Raw genomic sequence first — 22,805 nt, forward strand, 5'->3', positions numbered from 1 at the left:
TGAGTCCCCAGAAACCACAGCTGAGCCAGCCTAGTTCCCTATCAGCAATGAAGAAATTCTGAATATTTCTAAGTGCTGAAGAAGCAGATTCAAACATGCACCAGCTCATTATCAGGCTGCTAATAAATATCAGCTCCCAGGAAAGCTCCTCTGTGTATCAGCAACTCAGGCATTTTACAAGCTAATACACACATTTAAGTAATTAGCATCAGAGCAAGGTCTCTGAAGTTTCAATAAATTCCTGCAGAAAAATAATTTATAATGCTATAATTAGGCAATCAGAAGCAATGGACCACAAAAGGACTGAAAGCAATAAAGTGAATTAGAGCTGAGCAGCAGGAGGGAGCTGGGGGGAAAGAGCAGGACACAATTTACTCACTGCAGCAATGGAAGGCTTTTTCCCATCCCCAGCTGGTGGGTGAGTTACATCTGCACCAAGGAATATGACAGGCTGTTGGAATACAGGGGGTCTGGCAAAGAGAAGGGAAATTTGTAAAAGCAGCAACATTTATGCTTAATAAAGTACATTAAAACTCAAATAAACAGCATCTGTACTCCTCCAGTGAATTCATCAATAACTGGCACTTGATCAGAGTTGGTCACTTGTTCTGTGGCAGTAATTAAAAATCCTGATTAAGGTTCTCATGCTAAATACTTAGGCAGATTTTTAAAGCACAGCTAATTGTTGCTCTTAATTAAAAATTAGTTTTAAAATATCTCTAGTTTTTTCTAACTTGAAGAATTGCAGTTTTTATCAGCTGGACCAAAGAAAGGAGTAAAAGTTTACCCCTTAGTAACAAATGACATCTGAGAAAATTAAGTAACTGTGCACATATGCAGATGCTGTGAAAAAATATATTTTTCCTAATAACAAACAGTCTTGCTAAGGAAGTCATAAAACAGTAGGTATCAAAGTTATTATTTCCAAAGTAGATTTCTTTTTAAACCAAGCTTGAAAGTTTTAAACAAATCTTTGGGTTAAGATATTAAACCACTGCACCAGGAGAGGAACACCAAAGCACTTCAACACAGGTTTTAAACTTCTACTCTATTCATTAATAAAACAATTTCAAACAGGAAATATTGGGCCACCATAATTTCTTTGTGGGGGAATGATTTAATGGTTATGGAGATAAATTTATCTGTTTTTCAGACCTTCTTTAAAAGAAATTGGAAGATAATGCTGGGGATTAGGCTTTTTTCTGGGTTCTTTTTTTTTTCCTCTCAGGGAATTTTCTTCCCATTTATTCCCTAAGAGATAATGAATGGACCGTACTTAAAAACAAAATAAAATAGCTGGGTGTCTGTTAATTTGTTGTTGTTTGGGTTTTGTTATTGCTGCTATTGTTGCTTTTTTGTCTACACATATATATATATATATATATATATATATATATGTACATTCTAGTAAAAAACTGTTATTCCTTTACCCACATCTTTGCCTGAAAGCCCCCAAAGTTACAATAATTTGGATGGAGGGAGCCATCTTTTCCATTCCAGGAAAACTCCCACCTTCCTTGGCAGACACCTGTCTCCTAACCCAGCAGTTTTTGGTGCCCAATGTTGGGCGCCAGGGCAATGAGAGGAAATGGTGAAAAAGGAATAAGAGATTCTGGCTAACCTAATTTTGTGTGCTGAACACAGAAACCTCCTTTGGCACCATGTGGTCTGACTTACCCTGGTTTGGCTGGCACATGGTTGTGGCTACATTTTGTGCTCCCATTTGCAGCTCATCTAAACATGGATCCTGGGACTAAGGCTACTGTGGCTGTTATCCAGTTTGCACAACAGGTCAATAAGGTGAGCAAATCCTGGATTTTAAGCTTTCTCTGGAATGTGGACACATGGCTGTACAACTATGACAGGCTAAGTTCATGTCTGTGGGGTTTCATTAATAATGGTGCCCATTGTGAGGAAGCAATACAGGGGGAGTTTTTCCCCAGTCCTTCATCCATTTCTCTGGATGTACCCCAGCACCTTCCAAAGGGTTCAAATTTTTTTCTAGATGCTGATATCATACAATGGCTGCTGTTGCTGATAGGCCTAATCTATTTAGCATTTAGAGATAAGGTGGGACTGTCCTGGGTAACCACCCTGACATCTCCCCCAGAGAACAGGGATGGTGTCCCACAACCTGACCCTGCCCCACTGCCCATCTCAGGAATGAAGCACCCAGACTGGATGGGGGTCTGGGAGGAGACAGGCTGGGTGCTGAGAGAATACTGCTCCCCAGCTGGTGGGAAGCCCCCTCTCTCCCTGCCTCAAAGAGGGAAAGTCTGATGGTGCAGCCATGGAACCCAGAGACATTCCAGCTGTCCAGGCTCCAGCTGAACCATCCCTGAGCCAGAACACAGGTATTGATCAGGTGTTTTTGAGGGAGCCAGGGTCCCTTCTTGTCTGGGAGCAGCTTTTGTGGAGGACTCTGCTCTCAAAATTTCTGAGTTTGCTGGCTGTGGAACCCACTGTTTCTCAGGTTTCCTCCACAAATGTTGCCATGAAGGCGGAGTACTGGGGTGGCCCTGGATGTGCCAGCCTCACAACATTTGCCCTGCCCATGGAGCAGAGTCCATGGCTCAATGCAGGCTCATGTCCCCACTGTGGTTAGGAGTCTCAAAGAGATGAATGTTGACCAAAAGAAAAGGCACTACTGTTCTAGGTGGTCTCTATTTGTTTTTGAAAATTCAGGGCAAATAGAATATTAGAGATTTTTCATTCTAGTGACAGTTGTACTTCAGTGGTCAGACATCATTCAAACAATACTTTTACTATAAATTTCAACAGAAACAAGATTCCTCTCCTGTCTTCATAACCTAACTTTTGCAGGACTATTTATTAGAAGCCAAGAGAGTTTGTCTGAAGAGTCACTTAAGCTACAGTGCTATGGCTGCAGATAAAAGCTCCCAGTTATCTCAGCACGTCTCACATTCTCTTTGCAATACAAAAACCTCTTCCCCATTGAAAGATGAACTTACCTTCCCTGTGGCAGTAGAATATTATTTACACCTCCTAATTTGACATTTATTTTTAAGCAAAGGTTGGACAGAGTTTGTGGTGTTGTTCTTTGGACGTTTTTCATCTGCACACACTGAGTGGCCATTCCCAGCACCGTGTCGCCAACGCGCTTCACCTCCGCTGCAGAATGAGAAAAACAAAAAAAAAGCAAAATCAAACTCAAGTCTCCTGCAAATCAAACCATGCAGGAGACTTGAATTCAGTGCCAATTAACTACACCTGGAGTTTTAGCAAAGTGGTGCTCAGCTTAAAGGAGCATAATGAAACCTATCCCCCAAACTCACCCAGCCTCCAGAACCTCCCCCAGTTCTGCTCTGCTCCACCTAACCTGGTCCTAAATGCAATAACTAAAGGCACTGTTGGCTTATATTAACTAAGATTTTTTAAATTAATTCTTATTTTACAATTGTAGCATTATATCATCAGCTTTGGCTAATGATGTGGGTAGTGTGGATAATATTAGGATATTGAGCACTTGTTGCATTATTAAACACTGGAACAGTAACTCAAACCTAGCAGTAAAGTTTCTGAGCAATATTCAGCCAAGCAGTTTATCAGTTCTGCACTGCAAGTTTATCACTTGCATAGAAAAGTGGCCAGCTTAGCAGACAATGGTCCATAAAAACTCCAAGAAACTCACTAAGTACTGTACAATTCCAAAGGTTAAATCAAATCCTATTGTTAACAACAAAATCGAGACTTTTAGAGACCCACATACTCTTACACTCAGGGAAGAAATTTAGACTCCAAGACTGGCTCAGAGAAGATGAACCCCCCTTTTTGGCAACAGGAGAGGGTGGGAAGAAAAGACAAGATTGTGAATAAAGAAATGCAGGGTATGGAAGAGCGTAGGGAGAAAATAAGGAGAAATGATTAGAGGGGGCAGAAATAACTATAATTAAAGATAATGACAAAGAAAGACTATCAGAGTGGTACCACATCCCCTCAGTGGTTAAGCAGAGGAAAAGAATTCCCTTTTAATGCCAAACAGGAACAGTAAAAATGTCATTTTGCACTGAATTCCTATTGTACAAATTAGAGATGAGCCACCTCCTTTGCAGGCTGAATTCAAGGGTGGGGGGAAAAAGTACTGCTTCCTTAAGGTTCCTTGCTTAATCTCTTTTCATCTTGTAAGAGATTAATATTAAAGATGGAAATTTATTTTGTGCTATATTAACATGGTGAGGGATGGGATAAAACAAATCTGCAGCTGCTTGGTAGATCTGATCCACCAGAGAAGAGTCCATGTAGCTATGGGAGAAAAACAGTGGCTGCTGCTCCAGCTGGGCAAGGTAAGTGAAAAATGAGGGAGGCAGGACAGGAAAAAAAGCAGTCCTGCCTTTAGGAAGAGCTGGAAAATGCATGGTTTATGTAAAACATACTAAAACCCATGTGTGTATGCCATGTAAAATGCACCAATTGTCAGTGTTTCCAAAAAAACATTTAGGTTGCTGAATTTTCACTTTCTGTGCACCTCTATCCTTGCAACCCAAGTTAAAAAATTGAAATTCAAAGAAAAATAGGCAGAAATCTCTTACACTTAACATTTTTTGCCAAAGGGAGATTGTGTGAGTAAGCAAAGGTGTTCTAAAAGGTACAGAGTTCTTGAAGTCATTACTTCTTCAGTCACTTGGAATTTTCAGCACACAAGTTTTATTAATTGTATTATAATCCACTGCCTATCCATATCAATCTCACCAAACCCTGTGTTGCCTTTCTCAAATGCAACCAGCAGGGAGAATGGGAAAATAACAAATTAAAAGCATAGAGAACATACTGAAAACAATTAGGCCTTAATATAAAAAACACAGCACAAGAAAAATAACAAAATTAATTTACAGCCCAAAATTAATTCCAGCCCTAACTGGAATTTATAGAGTTAAACCAGCATTAAACCTCTCACAAAAAACACACAAAACTGTGACTGAAATGCACCATTTCCACTCACTGACCATAGACTGGTGTTTTTCCTGGCAAAATGACCACGACAAGCTGCAGCCCAGTGTAAGTGTTCTTGAGGTGTCTGAACATGGGCTCCACGCTGTCGGCTCCCTGGGCGTATTTACAGAAGCAGGGCTGCCCCTGGATTGGCATTCCAGCATCCCTGGAAATCTTCCTCAGCTGCTCTGTGAAGGACCTGGACAAGGCACATAAATATATTACATTATCAGGTAGTCAAAGCCCATCTTGATTTTTGATCTTATTTTTGATGGAACAATCCTGTTAAACTTGCAGAATTGTGCTGTCCAAAGAGCTGGGAATTTAACCCCATGTGCATCTTTAATTGACAATGCCTATGTAGTCACTGAAGACAAGACATGAAATATGCTGTATAAATAACACCATTAATAAAAAACCTCATTTCCAAAGCAAATTCTACCTTATTTCTATGGGAAATACAGGATAAAATACTTTTTGCAATAATGACAATTTGGCGTAGCCTGCTCTAACATAATTCCGTATTACCACCACAAAAAGGGCTGGAGTTATTCCTTTTTTTCCTCATGAAGAAAACAACCAACAGAAATTACCAGCAATTGTCTCAGTGAATTGCTTTAGCATCCATAATAATGCACAATGTCATAGATAGCAGAGAAAATGTGTGTCCTGGAGGTGAAGGCAAACCTTCTCCTAGGCTGGTGAAAAAAAAGTCACCCTTTGATGGAAGTGGTTGGATATGGACACAACCTAATTTGTTTCTTCAGAGGCTTCCACCTGAAAGCCTTTTTAACTCACTGATAAAAGCCCTTTTTGTTAAGTTGGAGTGGATACCCCCCTCCAGTTGTCTAAAACATTGCTCATCTCCACCACAGGGTGCCAGGGTACCACTGACTGAGAGGGTGTGAGATTTAGCTTCTTCCAAACCTGTCGTTAACTTGCATGAATCATAACAGCCTGTGAGCTTCAGCCCTGAGGCTCCTTGCAGAAAATGGCTGTTTCCTCTGGAAAACAAGCACCCACTACAGCAGAGTCAGTGGCAGAACATCTCCCCATCCCTGGGAGTGTTCAAGGCCAGGCTGGATGAGGCTTGGAGCAACTTGGTCTAGGGGAAGGTGTCCCTGCCCATGGCAGAGGGGTTGGAACAAGATGATCTTCCAACCCAAACCCTTCTGTGATTTCAACATTCAAGTCTGAAAAAAGTCAGGGTTTGAGCCTTTTTAAGCCCATCTAGAAGGACAGTGCCTAGGAGGAAAGGTTCTCTCTGTTCCCAAGAGGTAAAGCAGGATGATTTTGAAGACTTTTAGAGCATTTGAAGGTGTTTACTCTAATGAATCACCAGCATTCGAGTTCCAACTTGATCAACAAGATGTAACAAGAGGCCACAAGATGGAACAGGATGCAGACATTTTCCTGGCTTGAACCAATGCCCTTTCACGGTAAATACAAACTCATTCTAAGCCATCCAAATAATTTTATTTTGGCTCATTATGTTGAAGACTTCTGCCTATTTCTCAAAACTGAGTAACTTGGCTTACACAGCATTTCCACTAGAAGCAACATCATGGAAGGGAAAGTTCTCTGGCAGCCCAGTTCCTGATATGTGCCTGAAGAGAACAAGTCCCTCCCTTCCTCACACAATGGGCAGTAAAAAGATTCCCACTGTTTGCTCATCAGTTGTTAGGGAAAAATTCCCAAGCTGTTTAGTAAACCATGTGAAGGAACAGTGCCATGGCAATGTCCCTGGTGTGAGCAATCCCTGCCTTGCATTCACCTCCCAGAGAGCAGCTGAGTCACTGCCAGGGCAGCTCCACAGGCTGCACTTGTCCATGCATGAAGGGAAAGCAGCTGCACCTGGAAGGAGGGACCAGACATGGATCTGGGCCTGCACACCTTCCCTGAGCCAATGGCAGATGTCACTGTAACAACAGTCCTTGAACAACCGTGTCCCATCCAAAGACAAAGAAACCAAATCTGAAAGTTTCATTGAAACACTTAAAGTCAACAGAACAACCAGTCCTACTCATCTGGCAAATACAGCAACTTGCACATTCCAGAAACTCTAAAGAGGAACAGGTTTTGGACAAAAAAATTCCTTTTAAAGAAATTCTGCATGAATAGATCTACTTCATATAACCAGGAAAGGAACGTAAGAGAACACACATGTTAGCTGTCACTCCTGAGAAACACCCAGTGATAAATACCCATTACATCATTTCTGTTATCTTAAACACTCTCCTGAGACCTCATTGGTGAGAAGCCTGCCATAAAGCATAAATGGTTTTCCTTAAGTCTGATTTGGAGGATTTCCTGATGCTGGCATTGAAATTAGATTGGCATCATTCAAAACACAAAGAGACAGAAGATGTATTGCCACATGTTAAACAATTTAACCAAAAATATTTTCTTAATAAAAGTGAAATCATGACATATGCATCCTTAATGAATGATAAAATCACCACCTTACACAATACTTACTTCAGATGAACTTCAGTGCACTGGCGCTGGGGAGCAAAGCAGGCAATTGCCCAAACCTTTATTTCAATTCCAGTGTGAAATTGTTTATTCCTCATGTCCCAGACACCTTGCACTGGTGTAGCAATTGCTTTATTCTGGAAGTGGAAGGTAAAAATTAATGTTTAATGCCAAACTTGACTGATACTGAACAAAAATTAGCTTTGCTTCTACTTCCCTCCAAGTGGCAGGTGATTTATACTCTCAGGTGGCTCTCTGCCCTGTACAAACATCCATCCATCTGATAATAATCATTTTATCACTGTAGCAAGACAGCTTCTTAGCCAGGTGAAAAAAAAACCTCACATTGTTCATTTTTATTGCTGATCATTGCCTTTGGTTGTATTTATCAGCAGCAAACAGAAATTACATATGGAAAGTAAGATTCATGCTTGGTATGGAACATTAACAAGAACCTAAATTTCTACAGTGACTTCACAACTGCTCAGTGAACTTTCCAAGGGAAAGTTAACTTAAGTACTGTGAATATTTTACATCATTAAGTGGAGGCAAATAGTGGTTCAATGTCACTCACATTACTCCAGAAAAAATGTGAACAAGATGAGAAAGGTAATCAGTTATTCAACTTGGACCTGCCCAACATTTTTATTTCTCCCACCAAGCAGATATTACTGGGATGGATTATCTAGAGGACAAGGGATGTAATAAAGCAGCTAAAGTAATTCTGGTGATGTTAATTACCTTAATAAATACTGATAGATGCTTTAGACAAGTTACCATGATGTCTTCCTTCTCACCTAGCAACAACTAAAGCTTCTGGGCATTTTTCAGGACACACACATGAATCTGATAATGGATTTTGCAAAGAGTTGTGTGTGCTGAAGGCAGTGCTTCTCGCCATCTGCCATTAAATTCCCCCAATCTGCTGGTGCCAGAATAGTTCATGAAAGCAGCTCTCTAATCAGGGTCAGGCCTGGGGTACCTTAACCTGCCAGTGAAGAGAAGTTTGAGCTAATTTGCCTGAGCCATCTGAAGAATTTTAGGCAGGAAACTCAAAATCCTCTCCCATTATGGGTTTGGAGGCACCAGTCTGTTGTGCACAGGGACAGAATTATGTCCAGCTGGCAATGCATGATCTGAAGAGATTCATCAAAAGCCTCCACAAATGAAATTATCCCAGCTATTAAAGCTTTCATCTTGCAACAAGTCCCAGTATATAACTGATAGAAAATCCTGTTTCTCAAGCTTTTTTAAAAAAGATATCACAGGAGAAAGATTATGTCAGAAGGGCCATCTGAAAAGCCATTGTAAAATAAAAACCTGTGGGTTAATATTCCAAACAGGAAGTGACAGCTCTGGGAAAGGACATGCTGATAGAGATGATACCTCAAGACAGCCACCCTAAACAAAATTGCTCTACCCAAAATATTCAAAACCAACCAGAAGTTCAAGAATATTTCAGCATATTTTCAAATACATACAGTGATAATTGAAATGGTCTTTGTTCTTCCCCATACACATTGATTTGAACCACTATTTGCAGGCTGCTTCTTGCAACACACAATGAAAGAGTGTTTGAGGGGAAAAAAAAGCTTTTTTAACTCAGCTTTACTTTCTGAAATAAACAGCAATTGAAAGAGATGCAAATCAGCCAATACCTTTAAGGGCTTTGAGAAGCTAAATTCAAATTCTGAACAATACATCCATGGCAGCCCTTGATTGCACACAACACAATTAATTTGAAATAACCACATTACAGAGGCCATCACAGCTGGTGCTGGAAGCCACTACAGAGTGTACAGAACCCACTGGACATACCCTGCCTCCATAGAGGATTGAGGGAGGCTGAAGGACTCTGCCAGTCACATCTGTCATTTCATCCTTGACCATGATCCCAAACTCTCGGACGTAAGGGTCTGTGTTGAAACTGGCGCTCCGCATCTGAAATGATCAAAATGTACAAAACCAAGCCCATGACCTGTGTGCAGTGCACAAACACATCAGCACCTGCTAAAGGTGAGCAAAATTAAGCCCATTCCTACACCTGCCTCGTGTTTGACACGACACTCACCAATTTGCTGATCTCTTCCTGCCGGTCCGGGGCTGATCTGGCAGTGGCTCGAATCATAGTGGAAGTTTGATTGTCAGTGAGTTTCTTTATGCATCTTTGTCCTGCCACTATGTTGCACACCTGAAATATCCCCACAGAAAGAAAATTAAACACAGTGCAGCTGTTGTTTCATGTCTTTTCTTTCACTGATGCACCACTGAATTTCTCAACATTCGGCTGCTCAAAAAATGACTTGCCAAGGGTTTGAACCCTTTTTCTCTCTGACTCCCTTCCCCCAGCCCCAAAATACAGAATTCCCTATGAGTTTACTTGCCTCTAGAGGAAGGTATGTGTGTTTCTGCTCCTGTCCAACTTGTAAACATGGAAGGTGAGGGTAGCGTAAAACCAATTTATGCCTGTCCTTAAAATACTGAGCTACAGTGCATTCAACTGTTTGTCCATTCTCCTGCTGAAGTGGGAATCTGTTGGAATGCAAACATGGAAAGCAGCTATTACTTCATGCAAAATACCTCCCCCACAGCTCCTCAGTACATTTCTTGGCACAAGTTAAGCTTATTGAAGGAGGATGAAACAAAGCCCAAACAATTAAAGACCAGATTCAGATACTGATCAGTTATCTTCTTGTAAAAAGCCGGTATCAGTTTTGTTCCTTATATTGCTTCCTTAAAAATGGGAATCACTGTCTCCATATTCAAGTTATCTGCAAATCTCTGGTTGGTAGTTAAAAAGAAACTTTATTTCCTGAGGAAAAAGAGATTGCAAATAAGCAACATCAGGAGGCTGATCCAAACTGGCACTACTTTTTTCTTCCAGTTGTGGGAAACATCAGGCTACAAACAGGACAGACACCCGGTCCTTCCAATTTTAAAGAAATCCATAAATGACAGAAAAAAACCCCACCCAACCAAAAAAACCTACAAGATCTAAAGGAGAGCATTTGGTTCAAATGCCATGATACTCATTATAGTATAAAAATAGAACAAAACAACAGCAAAATTGGGAAAATACTTCGAGGTGTATTTAACGGTATTAACCAAAGAAAGCATCATTTTTCAAAGTAATTTTTCCCACCTCACTAAGTCAGACAAGGTATTTTTCCAGCCTGATATCAAACACATGCTTAAAAAGCAGAAAAATACTACCTGAGATCAAACATATTCTTAAAAAGAAGGAAAATACTTTACGTTTGGTGACTTGCTGGTCGTCTGGTGACATTGCACACTCTGTACTTCCTTTTCATTTGTCCACAGTGTGTTATCTCCACCTTCAGACCTAAAAATTGGACAGCACAAATGACCATTTCTCCAAAATCAAGGTGTCAGTCCTGAACTGCTACACAAGACCAGCTAAACAGTGTAATAAAGCCATTCTAATTAGCCCCAAAGGGCAGCCCAGACAGAACTCAAACAGCAATTTACAGTCTTATAATTCAAAACTCCTGAGCTTCAGCCAAAGTTCAACACAGAATTTCAGAGACAAGATGAAATCCCAAAGGCCCCAGAGCTCACAGATGACACTGAGCACATTCTGCAAATTCCAGTGCTGTACCTCTAAGGAAGCCCAGGATGGGGAAAGGACAAAAAGGGCAGACAAGCTCCTTGAAACAAAACCCCTTATTTATACTTTCTATCTAAACATATGGGGTCTGTAAGACCTCCAACTCTTGCAGGCCTGCCTGAGCTAATGAACTGGGGATGTGGGTGGAGTGGAATCCCCAAACAGCCTCTCTAGGAGCTCATGGGAATGAGGCCACAGTGAAGCAATTTGGTGCCTGAATATCATTTCAAACTCAGGATTTATTTATACTTTTCTTGCTAACTTCTACTTGGCAAAGATAATTTGTTGATTTTTTTTGGAGACATGAAAGGAAGATGCAGGATAGATTTATGGATTTATTCTTTTTTAAGTTGCTTGCTTTCTGCCAAGAGTATCAGGAAGGAAGGATCTCCATTTTGCAGAGGAAGCCTTCAGTGAACAAAACCAGTAAGATTTCTTCCTCCTGTTCTCTTTGATTCAGTCACTACAACTAGAATAACTTGTTATTTACTTTCAGGACAGTATATGTAGGACAGATACCTAAGTATGCAGAAACACACTGCTAAATTATTAGTAAAATCTGAAATATGAAAAACCTGGTATCAGTAATTGGAAAAAATTGAGATTGGGTAATTAAATAAAACATGAAATCCAAGTCTTTGTAAACATTTAGAAATCACCAGATTAGGAACTGGAATATTTTTGTAATGCAACTGGGATTGGTACTACTGATAGGTTTCAAAAGCAAAAAATATGAAATTTTTGTCTCCCATAAGGCAACTGCTGTAGAAAATATTTAGAACATATAGTGGTAACACATCAGACAGAATAAAGCAGCTGTACATAATTTCCTCATTACCTTTTATTTCTTTGGTAAACTTTACCCTTTGGGAATCTGTCAGAGGTTTTTGTTGTTCTTCAATACTTTTGAAGTCCAGAACTTCACAGACAAACTCAATAACTGGCTGTGCTTTGTAAAATGCAGTTGCAGACACTGCAGACAAAAACATTAATGGTGTGTTACAACAATACAGAGGAAATTCTTAGGAAATCCAAGAAATGGAACTAAGTTTTTGCCTTTCCTTTAAGGAGCAAGAAGAGACAAGAAAATACTTCCTAGTACCTACCATCAATATTTAGCATCATTTTCCATAATGAAGGTCTGACTGACTGATGGAAGCCAAACCAAACTTCTCTGCCCCCACCCAAAGGATTTGAGCACCCTTCTGATGCTGTAAAGAAAGATCTCCCCACAGGAGTATACCTGCAAGAAACCAAATAAATTAACATCAGAAAACTAAAGCAAAAATTGCAATAAAGTCATAACTTATGCAAACTCCTTTTCACAAAAGTACAGAAATGTCAGTGTTTAAAATCACCAACAATCTGAGATTCCTGGCAAAACTCAGGTTACATCTCTCAAAACCCAGCTTGTTACAGTAAGAAACTGGCTACTACTCAGGTACAGATTTAATATATCTACTAATTCCAACAAAAAAAAAAAAGGCATTAATGACTTTTTATTTGTATTCTTTTAAAACTTCAGCTGTGCCTCCATAAGAAAATAATTTCAAGTCTCTGCTATTAAAACACCAAGGTAACAATCTCTCCCCATACTCTGAATTATAGACATGATGTGAGGGTAAGTAAGTGATTTAACAATTCCTGATCCATCTTGCATCTTGATAATTAAGTACTGAAAACTCAATAGCAAACAAATCATATCCAGAGCCAATGTGCTCCTCTGAACAAAAGTATCTGATATTCTGGGCTGTTTTCTGTGCTGTAAAACCTGATTAAAGTAATTGTATGGCTTTCTATCCTAAATTTGAGGATAAAGTCAACATAAGGCTATTTTAAGACACTTACATAAATTTAACTCATATTACCTGTTTAGAGCTACAATATGGGAAAGTTCAGCCCTACTAAACTTTGTTCTTTGCTTTCTAATTAAATATAATTTGCACAGTGGTCTTAAGTGACTTGTGTCACTGCAGCAGAATTAAGCCCAGTATCTCTGGGGTGTGACTGACAATGCTGTAGGTCCCACTTGAAAAACAAAGAAATAATTTCCAAGTTTTCCTTTCTTATCAAAATATCCACACAGGGTGACATTAATGTCCCCCTAGCACTGCAACCTTTATACAAAATTGGCAATAAACATGCAAGGACACACAGGAACGGGGTAAGAAGTTGTTATAAATCCACCCTTCCACATCTTCAAGCACTTCCCACTTGGGAGAGAGCCTCCGTCTCCAAGGCTAGAGAGGGAAGAGGGAGATGGCAGAGCCCCCCTGACCTGGGAGCACACAACCATGGGGCCAGCCTGACACCTCTGGGGAAAGGCTCTCGTGTCCAGGCTGGAGGCTCCTGCTCCCAGCAGGCGACCAGGGAAGCACCGATGGCCTCTTGCCACTGCCACACAGCCACAGCTGCCACACAGACTGCCCAAAGAGCCACCAAAGCTCCCAAGTCACACCTGAAGCACCTCAAGGGCTTCCCCTCACCTCATGGAAGGCAAGTGCCTCATGACCACATCCAGGGCCTGGATGGTCTCAAACGGGACGCTCGGCAGGCGGCCAGAGAGAGCATCATGCAAAGCCTGCAAGCTCACACAGGACATCCACTTGATGGCCACCTTAAATATTCTGTCCTTTCCTTCTCCTGGCAGCGTGACCTCCAGCTCCACCTGCAACAATGCCAAACAACAAACCAAGATGATTCTTTCCATTGGAAGGGGGGGAATCAGAAGGGACAATGGATTCCTCTGAACGATGCCACGAAACAGGGGAGGAGACAAAAAGCAAGGATGAAGCAACACCATGCATTAGCTACAGCCTCTTTTTACAGCTCCACCTTCCCCAAAGGGTATTTCAGAAGCCTGGAGTGCCTCCCAGCTGGCAGCTATCTCCTCTGTGAGGCAACACTGGAATTTGGAGGCGCTCATATCAACGGGGAGGTCTTGGTGAAGATGCCATAACCTGATTTCAGATCCCTGACACGCCCCAGCGCATCGCTGCTTGTGTCAGCTCCTGCATGCCTAAAATAAAGCATGGGTGTCACCACCTGCCAAGATCCATGAATTTCTGGTATTTGCTCTCGAGAGCACCAGAGTGCTTTACATACTGTCGCTGCAGACACAGCACAAACAAGAGAAGAAAGGAGCTTTAAAAGAGAGAGAAAAAAAATTATCGATCAACCAAACAAAACAGAAAACCCACAAAAGCCACCAAGCCAAAACTGTTAGTCTCAAAGTAAGAAAAGAAAGAATAAACTACAACTCCAAGTGCCAGTGATGGTATCAGGTAGGAAACAGGGGCACTTCTTTGCCATGGTATGCCCTACTTTGAATTTTTTTGTCTAAAAAACTGTGGCAAACTACATTGTAGTAAATTACTTCAGCCAATTACTTGTAATTATTTGTAATGCTGATTTCTCCTCTTTCTTAAAACAAAGGAAGTCTGAGCACCAAAGTTCTTAAGCCGACTAAAATTAAGGCTTGTCTGAAATGATCAGGAGGTCTGGGAGTGACTACAAGAAATAACAAGATCAAAGTATCCTTTATGCTGGATACAAACAAAAACATTGCATTTTGCTCTGCTAGGGAGCTTGCAATTTAAATCTAAAAGGCATTCACTTAAGAGGCAAGCTGTAATTAGCAAAAATAATAGGTGGCTAACAGCAAACTAATACCTGCCAGCATTTGGTCTCTTGCAACAATTTGCTTCTATGGTCCAAAAATAGGAAGGAAATATAAAACACAAATAAGAAGTCTTCCCGTGTGCCCCCAAAAATGAGTTGACCATCTATAGCAGGCACACAGAATTAATATTCCAGCTGAATCTCTCCTCCAGCACAAACATCATTCCCCAGGGAGACTGGAGCACAGGAAGGAGCTGCACAGCTGTGGGAGGGCAATGGGAACTGAATCTAATCCTGGGGTCACTGCTGTGAGCCTGGCCCAGGTCAGCCCTGCTGAAAGCTGCGCAAAGAAACTTTGCTGTGGTCTTCAGCTCACACAGGCTGCAAGCTTTCCATGAGGTCTTTTTTTCCACCACACCATCAGAAAGTCTTCAACTTGCATCTCATTTACAGCAGATGGAAGATGTCTGTCACACCTGACCTGTATTTTCCTTTAAACCTCTCCTCCAAATCAAGTTTCATCATTCCTGCTGGAGCAACCTGGTCCAGTGGAAGGTGTCCCAGCCCATGGCAGGGCTTGGAGCAGGGTGGCCTTACAAGTCCCTTCCCACCCCAACCACTTCATACTTATTCCCAATACTGCTAATACACAACTCATTTGAATACTGAATGCTTTGGTGCCCTTAATCTAAAAAAAAAAAAATTAAAAAAAAAAAAAATTTTACTTTTTCTCCTCTCCTGGTATCAATTTACAAAACTCCGTCACCACGATGGAATGGGAGATGAAGAGCAACCTGTGCTGCAGCACCCTTGTCCCCAGTGGAAATAAAAGGCCCAGGACTGAAGATTTCTATTCCAGATGCCCAACTGCAAATACCAGTAAAAGTTAGCAGAGCTGTGACTGTTGAATTTGGCCCAAAACAGTTTTTGCTCCTGGGTCTAACTCCAAATGAGTTAATTAGGAGTCACTGCTAAAATAGTAAGGTTTAAATAAAACTTTCCTGATTTCTTTTTTTTTTTTTTAATTAAATATTTCACCCTATTAAAAAAATCATGAAAATATTTTTAAAAATGTCCCTAATCCACATACCACATAGAAAAGTTCACATATACTTTTTGGCACTGCTAATCAGAATTTTTCCTCGCTCAGTAATATTTTATTTATCCCACTCTGTACTTCTGAGGACAAATGAACACTCTCATGTTTGGCAAAGTAAGCAAAATATGAAAAAATTAGGACAAAGTAGTTTTAGATGGGAATTTTACTATGACCTTTAATATTAGGGATAAATCCTAAAGCAAAATACAAGATTTGTTTTCTTCTCTATCCCCAAATAAATGTCAGGATGCTACCTGGTCAACCCACTGCTAAATTGCAACAGAGTTGACAATTTTGCAGCTAAGGGAGATAAATGAAAGGGATTTTACTATCAGGATGTGAACAATCATTAAGCCTGTGGAAAAATTTCAAAGCTATTCTTAAAAAGAATAGGTCTTGAAGCTGATGTGGTCTGAATGATTCACACAAATCAGCATTTTCACTGTTTAAAAAAAGAGTTGCACCTGACCATGTGTTTCTGAGGAATTCTTAGTATTTCTTCTTCTCCATAAAATAAATGCAACACCACATGATTATTTTATCATGCTCTGAGCATACAATGTACCTTTTCTCCATTAATCCAAGAGCTTTTCCTTCCCAGGGATTCAGAGGAAAACAGATTAACAACAAATTGTGGATGTAGGCAAGAGCTCTGCTTCTGTCATGTGCAGAGTCTTTAGCAGCATTTCAGAAAGACAAACTCAGAGAGCTAAGTTTGTGGCCACAGACAGGATTAACATTTTCCTTCTGGAAAAGGGAATACCAGCAGGATTTCTGTACCAAACTACTGCTCTGTTCATTCCTAATTACTGTTTTTCTAATAAAAGACTAATGAAGATGTAGGTTAAAATTGATCAGTTGCCTTTGAATCTTGCTAGGTGAGAAAGCTTCCAAGCTCAGGTAAAGTTAAATTCCAGCTTTTAATGTAGAAGGATATTTTAGGGAATACACAAGTAAAGCAGGAATTGAATACAAGGCTGCTGTTAGAGGTGACCTGGGCATTTGCTGTGTAGAACCTACAGGGAAAGAGGAGACTTAATATCTTCCTACCTTGACAGTGTTCTAAACACTTCTTTCTTCTCAATATGTACAAGTGAAAACTAAGAAAATATCATGTTAATATTTACATACTCCATATTTGTTCTAAAAGGTCTAAAAAACTGAAGAAATTAAAGAGTGAAAATAAAGTACACTAAGGGAGAAATGAAATCAGATTTGGTAACCATGAAAGCCAAGCAGAAAAGTATTTATATAGAAGAAAAAGTTGTAAAAGAAGCAGAGCTGCCAGCAAGTACAAAAAAACCCAAGCCCAGAACAACCTCTAAAACAAGAGATGAGGACAGAGTGCATTAATTAACTTAAAAGAGCAACAGGAAGAGAAAAACTTTGGCAATTTGGTGTCAGCCCTCTGTTTAGCATCAGCTTTTCCACTACCAATGCATACTGCAAGTCAATTAAGATCTTCCACGCAGATTAATCATTGTATGTTCATTAACCTTTTCAATATGATCCTAAATGTAATCAGATGTGCAGGAAACTTGCTACATTTGCTATGTACGGAACAGTAAAAAAAAAGAAAAACACTAAAGAAAGCTAATCTAATCATGCTGGAGGAAAGTCTTAATACCTACAAGCTTTATAGTGGTTTAAATCATGCTTAAACCAATTTAGCACCATGTAAAAATTTCCTTCATTAAGCTGAATTTCCCCACATCTCATTTAAAACAGCTCAAGATTTATCTCTGTTAGCTCTTTCCTCCAGGGTAACGTTAATATATGTGGAGCAGAACAAGTGACAAAGCCCTATAACCATGGGAAAGAGGGGAAAAATGGGAGTTTATTCAAAGTTGTGAGCCTAGACGTGAGCCACAGATGAAACCACCTGAAACTACGTCGTGCTAAACTCCACTACAAACACTCTCCCCAGTGAGCACCCCCTCCAAATGATGACTGCTCTGGCAGGACTGGGAATGGATGAGATGATTTCTTGGGTGAGATGTTCCTTCTGTGCCTGTGCCTGCTGACCAGACAGGACTCTGCTCCTGATGCAAAGCCCACACACACTGAAAGGATGAAACTGAGGTCTAGGGACACTGTGGCAGCAGGAAATGCTCCTGATGTCCCAATTCCTTCGTGTCTGTGCAAACCAACAGTGTAACCTACACCTGGGAAAAGGCTGACTTGGAAGATTTTGTTAACTCTGTCCCACTCAAAATGGTTATCAGAGCAAGGAGGGCCAACTTGCATCTCATGAAGTCTCATTATATCTAAGGATTAATTTGATCCCTGTTTATCATATATAAATAAACCATTCCTAATTTACCTCTACTTATTAAAGAAGAACTTCATAGTTGTCATAAGGTAAACTCTTATTCACCCATAATTTGTAAAGTATTATAAGGCAACTCCACATATATCCAGAGCTGTTCAAACCCCTAAGAGATTCTCATCAAGTATTCTTCCACCTTTGCAAATACTTTGCAGTCTTGTGTGTCAAATCTGTAGGAACTGGAATATTGTATGTGAAAGCAAGTGAAAAAAAAACACTAAGACTATTAGTGATTCCTTATAGTTTTCCCAGACATTGCTTTATCAGTTAATGAAAAGTAATTAACACTGGAGTAGAGTCTGACCTTTACTGCATGGCATTTACTTAAACAGATTGGGAGAAAATAAAAATTACACATATGAGATTAAGAGCTTGATTCAGGCAGAACTATTAACTACAACACAGTCATCCAATATGAGACAGCAAACAACAGCCTGAACTATTCTATAGCTGCTGAATTTCAGAGGGCCTGAGAGGTTCCCAGTTTCCACATTTCTCTGTATTTCTCTCCCCCCTTATGTTTTATTTTTGTCTAAAACTGTAATCAACTCCCAGGAGACAGAACAGTCCTCCCAGCAGAAGGGGACTACTGCAGTACCAGCAATGCCTGTGCCCTCCCTCAGGGACTCACCTCAACCTAAAAAGGCACAGAAAATTCAATCTGGTGTTAGACCACAGATGCATAGGTTCAATTACTTTCTAGAGCTTGTGTGTTTGCATGTTCCAACAGAGTCCCTTCCACTCCAGCAGTCAATGGGCACAGGAGCAGCCACAACCAGAGCCCAGAGAAGTCACTGCCCCAGCAGGAGCTGGCAAACACAACCCCAGTCCTCTCCAGCTGCCCCAGGGCAAAGATTGCATGTCTTAACCTGTGCAGTGTAAATTAATTTGGCTCTCAGTCATCAAGGATTAGGGAGGAGAGGTTCCAATACAGGAAACAGAGAGATGGAGGAGCTTCTTTCAGCTACTGATAGTGAGAATAAGCTTAGAGTGGGCCTTGATGAGATTAGTGAGGTGACACAACAGCTTCTTGCTGCCCAGACCTCCTCTCTCCCACACTCAACTGTGCTCTCCCTTTTTCCCTAGTACCACTCTGGAGACTGTCTGCTGTCTGGGGCAGCTGATCCAGCTCCCTAAAGCAGCAGACACCAGTGGGGAGAAAAAGAGGGAGGAATGAAGGGATATAGAACAGGGAGTGACCACTGGGATAGCAGCAAGCTCACACTTGTGTCCTGGCTAAGCACACCCTGAGCACAGCAGCAACAATAGAGACATCTATTGCAAAAACAGAAAATCAGTTTATATTAGTTATTAGAAATATTCTGAAAACACCACATTAAAATCTCTAGAATTTCTTCTATTTAAAACTTACTTTATCTCTCCCAATGGGAAGTGGCATGGCTGTATAAAGGTTTTTTCTTCCATCAAACACTGGCTTGCGATCCCCAAAAATCTGGGTTTTAAAGTGCTGAACCATATGCTCCACTATTTCTCTGAAAATGCAAAAAGATTAAGTTAATCCAACTTTTTACTTTGAATGTTAAGAGGCAGACAAGTACTAACACTAATATTTACCAACAGAGGCATTAGGTAAATGAAAGTGTTCTCCACTCCTGTCTGTTAAAGGTAAGATTTGTTTGACTGATCTGAACTGAAGCAACCTTTTCACAGACTAAAACTGCTATTTTTAGGGTTTTTTCAGATTTAAACTTTCCTTCTTCTTTTGTGTGACCTACTGGAAGTAGTGAAGTGAAAGCTCATGCTCTCTCAAGCTCAAAACAAGAAGTGCCTGATAGATCTGGGGCTTCAACTCCCCAGTCCTACAGCCCTTTCTGCAGAGGACCCTGGACCAAAACCTCAGCAGCCTGAGAAGCTTTCAAAAATATTATTATCCCAGCTTAGAGCCCCAATGTCAGGACAGCAGTTTATGCCAATAATGATAGCAAAATGTTTTGCAGCTCCCTGAGAAAATTAATTTTTAAATGCATTTTTTTTCATACACACAACAAAACTGGGATCCATCCAACAAAACTGGTTATGTCCACTCAGTGGAGCTGTGAATATTAACAGTACACATCCATTTAAAAGTAGTTGGAATTAGGTTCCATTTTTGTATGAACGGGGAAACCACTCACACAGCCCCTGTCAAACCACAGTGTTTACACACTGGTCATCCAAAGCAGCTCAGCAGTCAGTGAGAGGTCAGCTGGAATAACAACATTTTTTGATGCCAAAGGTCTTTTGGTTCCAATGTCCCAGAGAGACATCCCTCAGTCTACCTGTATTACCCAAAATCCATCAGCAGGCTGCAATCTTAGCACACAGGGGCAAAAGGGCACTAAGAGGTTGAAGTGGCACAGAAAGGAAACCACTGCTCCTCCAGCACTGCTGACAACCAGCAGCTCACAGATGCTGCAGGTGACTGCCCATGCACCCTGACTTGGCAAGGTAATTAACCCAGCACTCAGGTAGGTATTACTGCTGGTAGTACTGCAAAATTTGAGATAAAACTGAACTCACTCAAGAAAATAATTGAGACTGTTTTAATTAGCAATTTCTTTGCTGTGGCCCAAGTTATACACACAACAAAACTGGGATCCAACAAAACTGGGTATGTCCACTCAGTGGAGCTGTGAATATTAACAGTACACATCCATTTAAAAGTAGTTGGAATTAGGTTCCATTTTTGTATGAACGGGGAAACCACTCACACAGCCCCTGTCAAACCACAGTGTTTACACACTGGTCATCCAAAGCAGCTCAGCAGTCAGTGAGAGGTCAGCTGGAATAACAACATTTTTTGATGCCAAAGGTCTTTTGGTTCCAATGTCCCAGAGAGACATCCCTCAGTCTACCTGTATTACCCAAAATCCATCAGCAGGCTGCAATCTTAGCACACAGGGGCAAAAGGGCACTAAGAGGTTGAAGTGGCACAGAAAGGAAACCACTGCTCCTCCAGCACTGCTGACAACCAGCAGCTCACAGATGCTGCAGGTGACTGCCCATGCACCCTGACTTGGCAAGGTAATTAACCCAGCACTCAGGTAGGTATTACTGCTGGTAGTACTGCAAAATTTGAGATAAAACTGAACTCACTCAAGAAAATAATTGAGACTGTTTTAATTAGCAATTTCTTTGCTGTGGCCCAAGGTTTATCTTAAGATGTGGCCACTGAAAGAAACTCTGACCTCCTGCAAAGCATGACTCAAACCTGACCCAGTAATATCTGCCTCAGGTCTGCAGGGTCTGACTGAATAAGTACATAACTGGGAGGGTGGGAGGAAGGAGGTATTTTTCAACCTTGAGTTTGAGCATGGAAACCCCACTCTCCTCCTGAGCAAGTTCTTCCAATTGTAAACTGCTTTATATAAAAAATGAACACTTCCATTTGACTTAGGTTTTCAAGCTTCAAACCACATCCACAATTAGCAATGGTGCTTCTCAGCTGTGGGTGGAGATATTTTTAAGAAAAATAAGTTATTTTCTCCATGGGGAGTTAAAAGAGTTACTTACCACTTCACTAACTTCAGCCCTTTGGGACGACTGTTCTACCAAGCTCATGTAAGCTCACCAAGAGCCCTGGGCTGGCAACTGCAGGCAGATTTCACCTTGCAAAAATCCTCAAAAATTAAATTGAGAGCACCCAGAGTGTAGAACTAAACTCACACTGCCCAACTCTGCCTGTCCAACCACTCAAACAGATCTGGCCTTTCTGCCACACGTACAGAATTGTAGACAGACTGTATTAATTCAGGAGCACCTTGTCCCAACTGTGTGTTTTCCAGTCCTGCTCCAGCTCATGTCTCAGTGTGGAACTTGCATCTACACTGGATACACCCTGCAGTGGGGTCTGCAGGGTCACAGTACAACTGGAGTAAAACTGAAGAACAAAGCTGCCACAGATGAGGGAGTAGAGCAAAAAATAAAACCTCCCTCTCTCCTTTCTAGAGGCTATATATCATATAAAGCAATTATAAAAACTACTTACTACATACATGTGAATTATATAACCAAAACACTAGAAATCTGTAAGATAGTTGTAAAAAAGCATTTCAGAATTGGATTACATGTGCAACCTGCATAATCTTACACATATATATATTTGCACACACAGAAACACAGGTATAGACATAGGACCAAAAGGTCACAGCTCACAAAAACCCAGGTGCAGGTGAAACAGGTACATCTACAGAATAGAGCAGTAAGCACTCAAAAGAAACAAAACACACTTCAGTATGTGACTCCAAATTGTATTCTTACCACACTGCCCTGAGAAACACCCACCACACCACGCAGAATGCATCTATGGCATCTCTGCTCATTGCAAAAGGCATTTCATCTGTGTAGATCTGTACCTGCTCCTGTCTTTCCAGTGACAAAAACTGCTTTAGGTTTTGTGGCAAGCACCCCCACACTGGACTGTAAGGGAGGTGCTCACACAGAAAACACACATGAGCTGGGCAGCACTTGGCTCCCAGAGGAGCTGCAGAGGAAATCTGGATCAGCCAGCAGCAGCTGGCAGAGCTGGAGTGGTGGCAGGAACAGCAGTTCAGGAAAGAAAAACTCTCACAGCTCCCCTTATGAAAAAAGTGAGTGCTGCAAGTGTTTTGCAGGGCTCCAATGCAGGAAGAGCATCTCAGTGAAATCAGCTGTTGCCCTTGGGCAAGAAGACAGTTCAGCTTCCTGCACTCAAAAACAGTGTT

At 41.0% G+C, this 22,805-nt stretch overlaps 1 protein-coding gene across 3 annotated transcripts in view; it reads right to left on the bottom strand.

Moving 5' to 3' along the window:
• Nucleotides 1-22,805, bottom strand: part of AGO2 (argonaute RISC catalytic component 2) — a 54,063-nt gene that overhangs the window by 12,805 nt on the left and 18,453 nt on the right. The window contains exons 3-14 of one of the 3 annotated variants that reach the window (XM_041420801.1): nt 19,475-19,595; nt 13,540-13,721; nt 12,160-12,296; nt 11,892-12,026; nt 10,681-10,768; nt 9,810-9,957; nt 9,497-9,616; nt 9,244-9,366; nt 7,429-7,562; nt 4,965-5,149; nt 2,973-3,132; nt 380-470 (exon numbers count right to left, since the gene is read on the bottom strand). In XM_041420801.1, coding sequence (XP_041276735.1) covers nt 380-470; nt 2,973-3,132; nt 4,965-5,149; nt 7,429-7,562; nt 9,244-9,366; nt 9,497-9,616; nt 9,810-9,957; nt 10,681-10,768; nt 11,892-12,026; nt 12,160-12,296; nt 13,540-13,721; nt 19,475-19,595 — 1,624 coding nt within the window. Of the gene's footprint in view, nt 1-379; nt 471-2,972; nt 3,133-4,964; nt 5,150-7,428; nt 7,563-9,243; nt 9,367-9,496; nt 9,617-9,809; nt 9,958-10,680; nt 10,769-11,891; nt 12,027-12,159; nt 12,297-13,539; nt 13,725-15,399; nt 15,519-19,474; nt 19,596-22,805 lie in introns of those variants that run through there. The other 2 variants (XM_041420800.1, XM_041420802.1) reach the window with 2 other exon arrangements.

The sequence above is a fragment of the Onychostruthus taczanowskii genome, unplaced genomic scaffold, assembly GCF_017590055.1.
Source record: "Onychostruthus taczanowskii isolate IOZ18803 unplaced genomic scaffold, ASM1759005v1 scaffold66, whole genome shotgun sequence".
NCBI lineage: Eukaryota > Metazoa > Chordata > Aves > Passeriformes > Passeridae > Onychostruthus > Onychostruthus taczanowskii.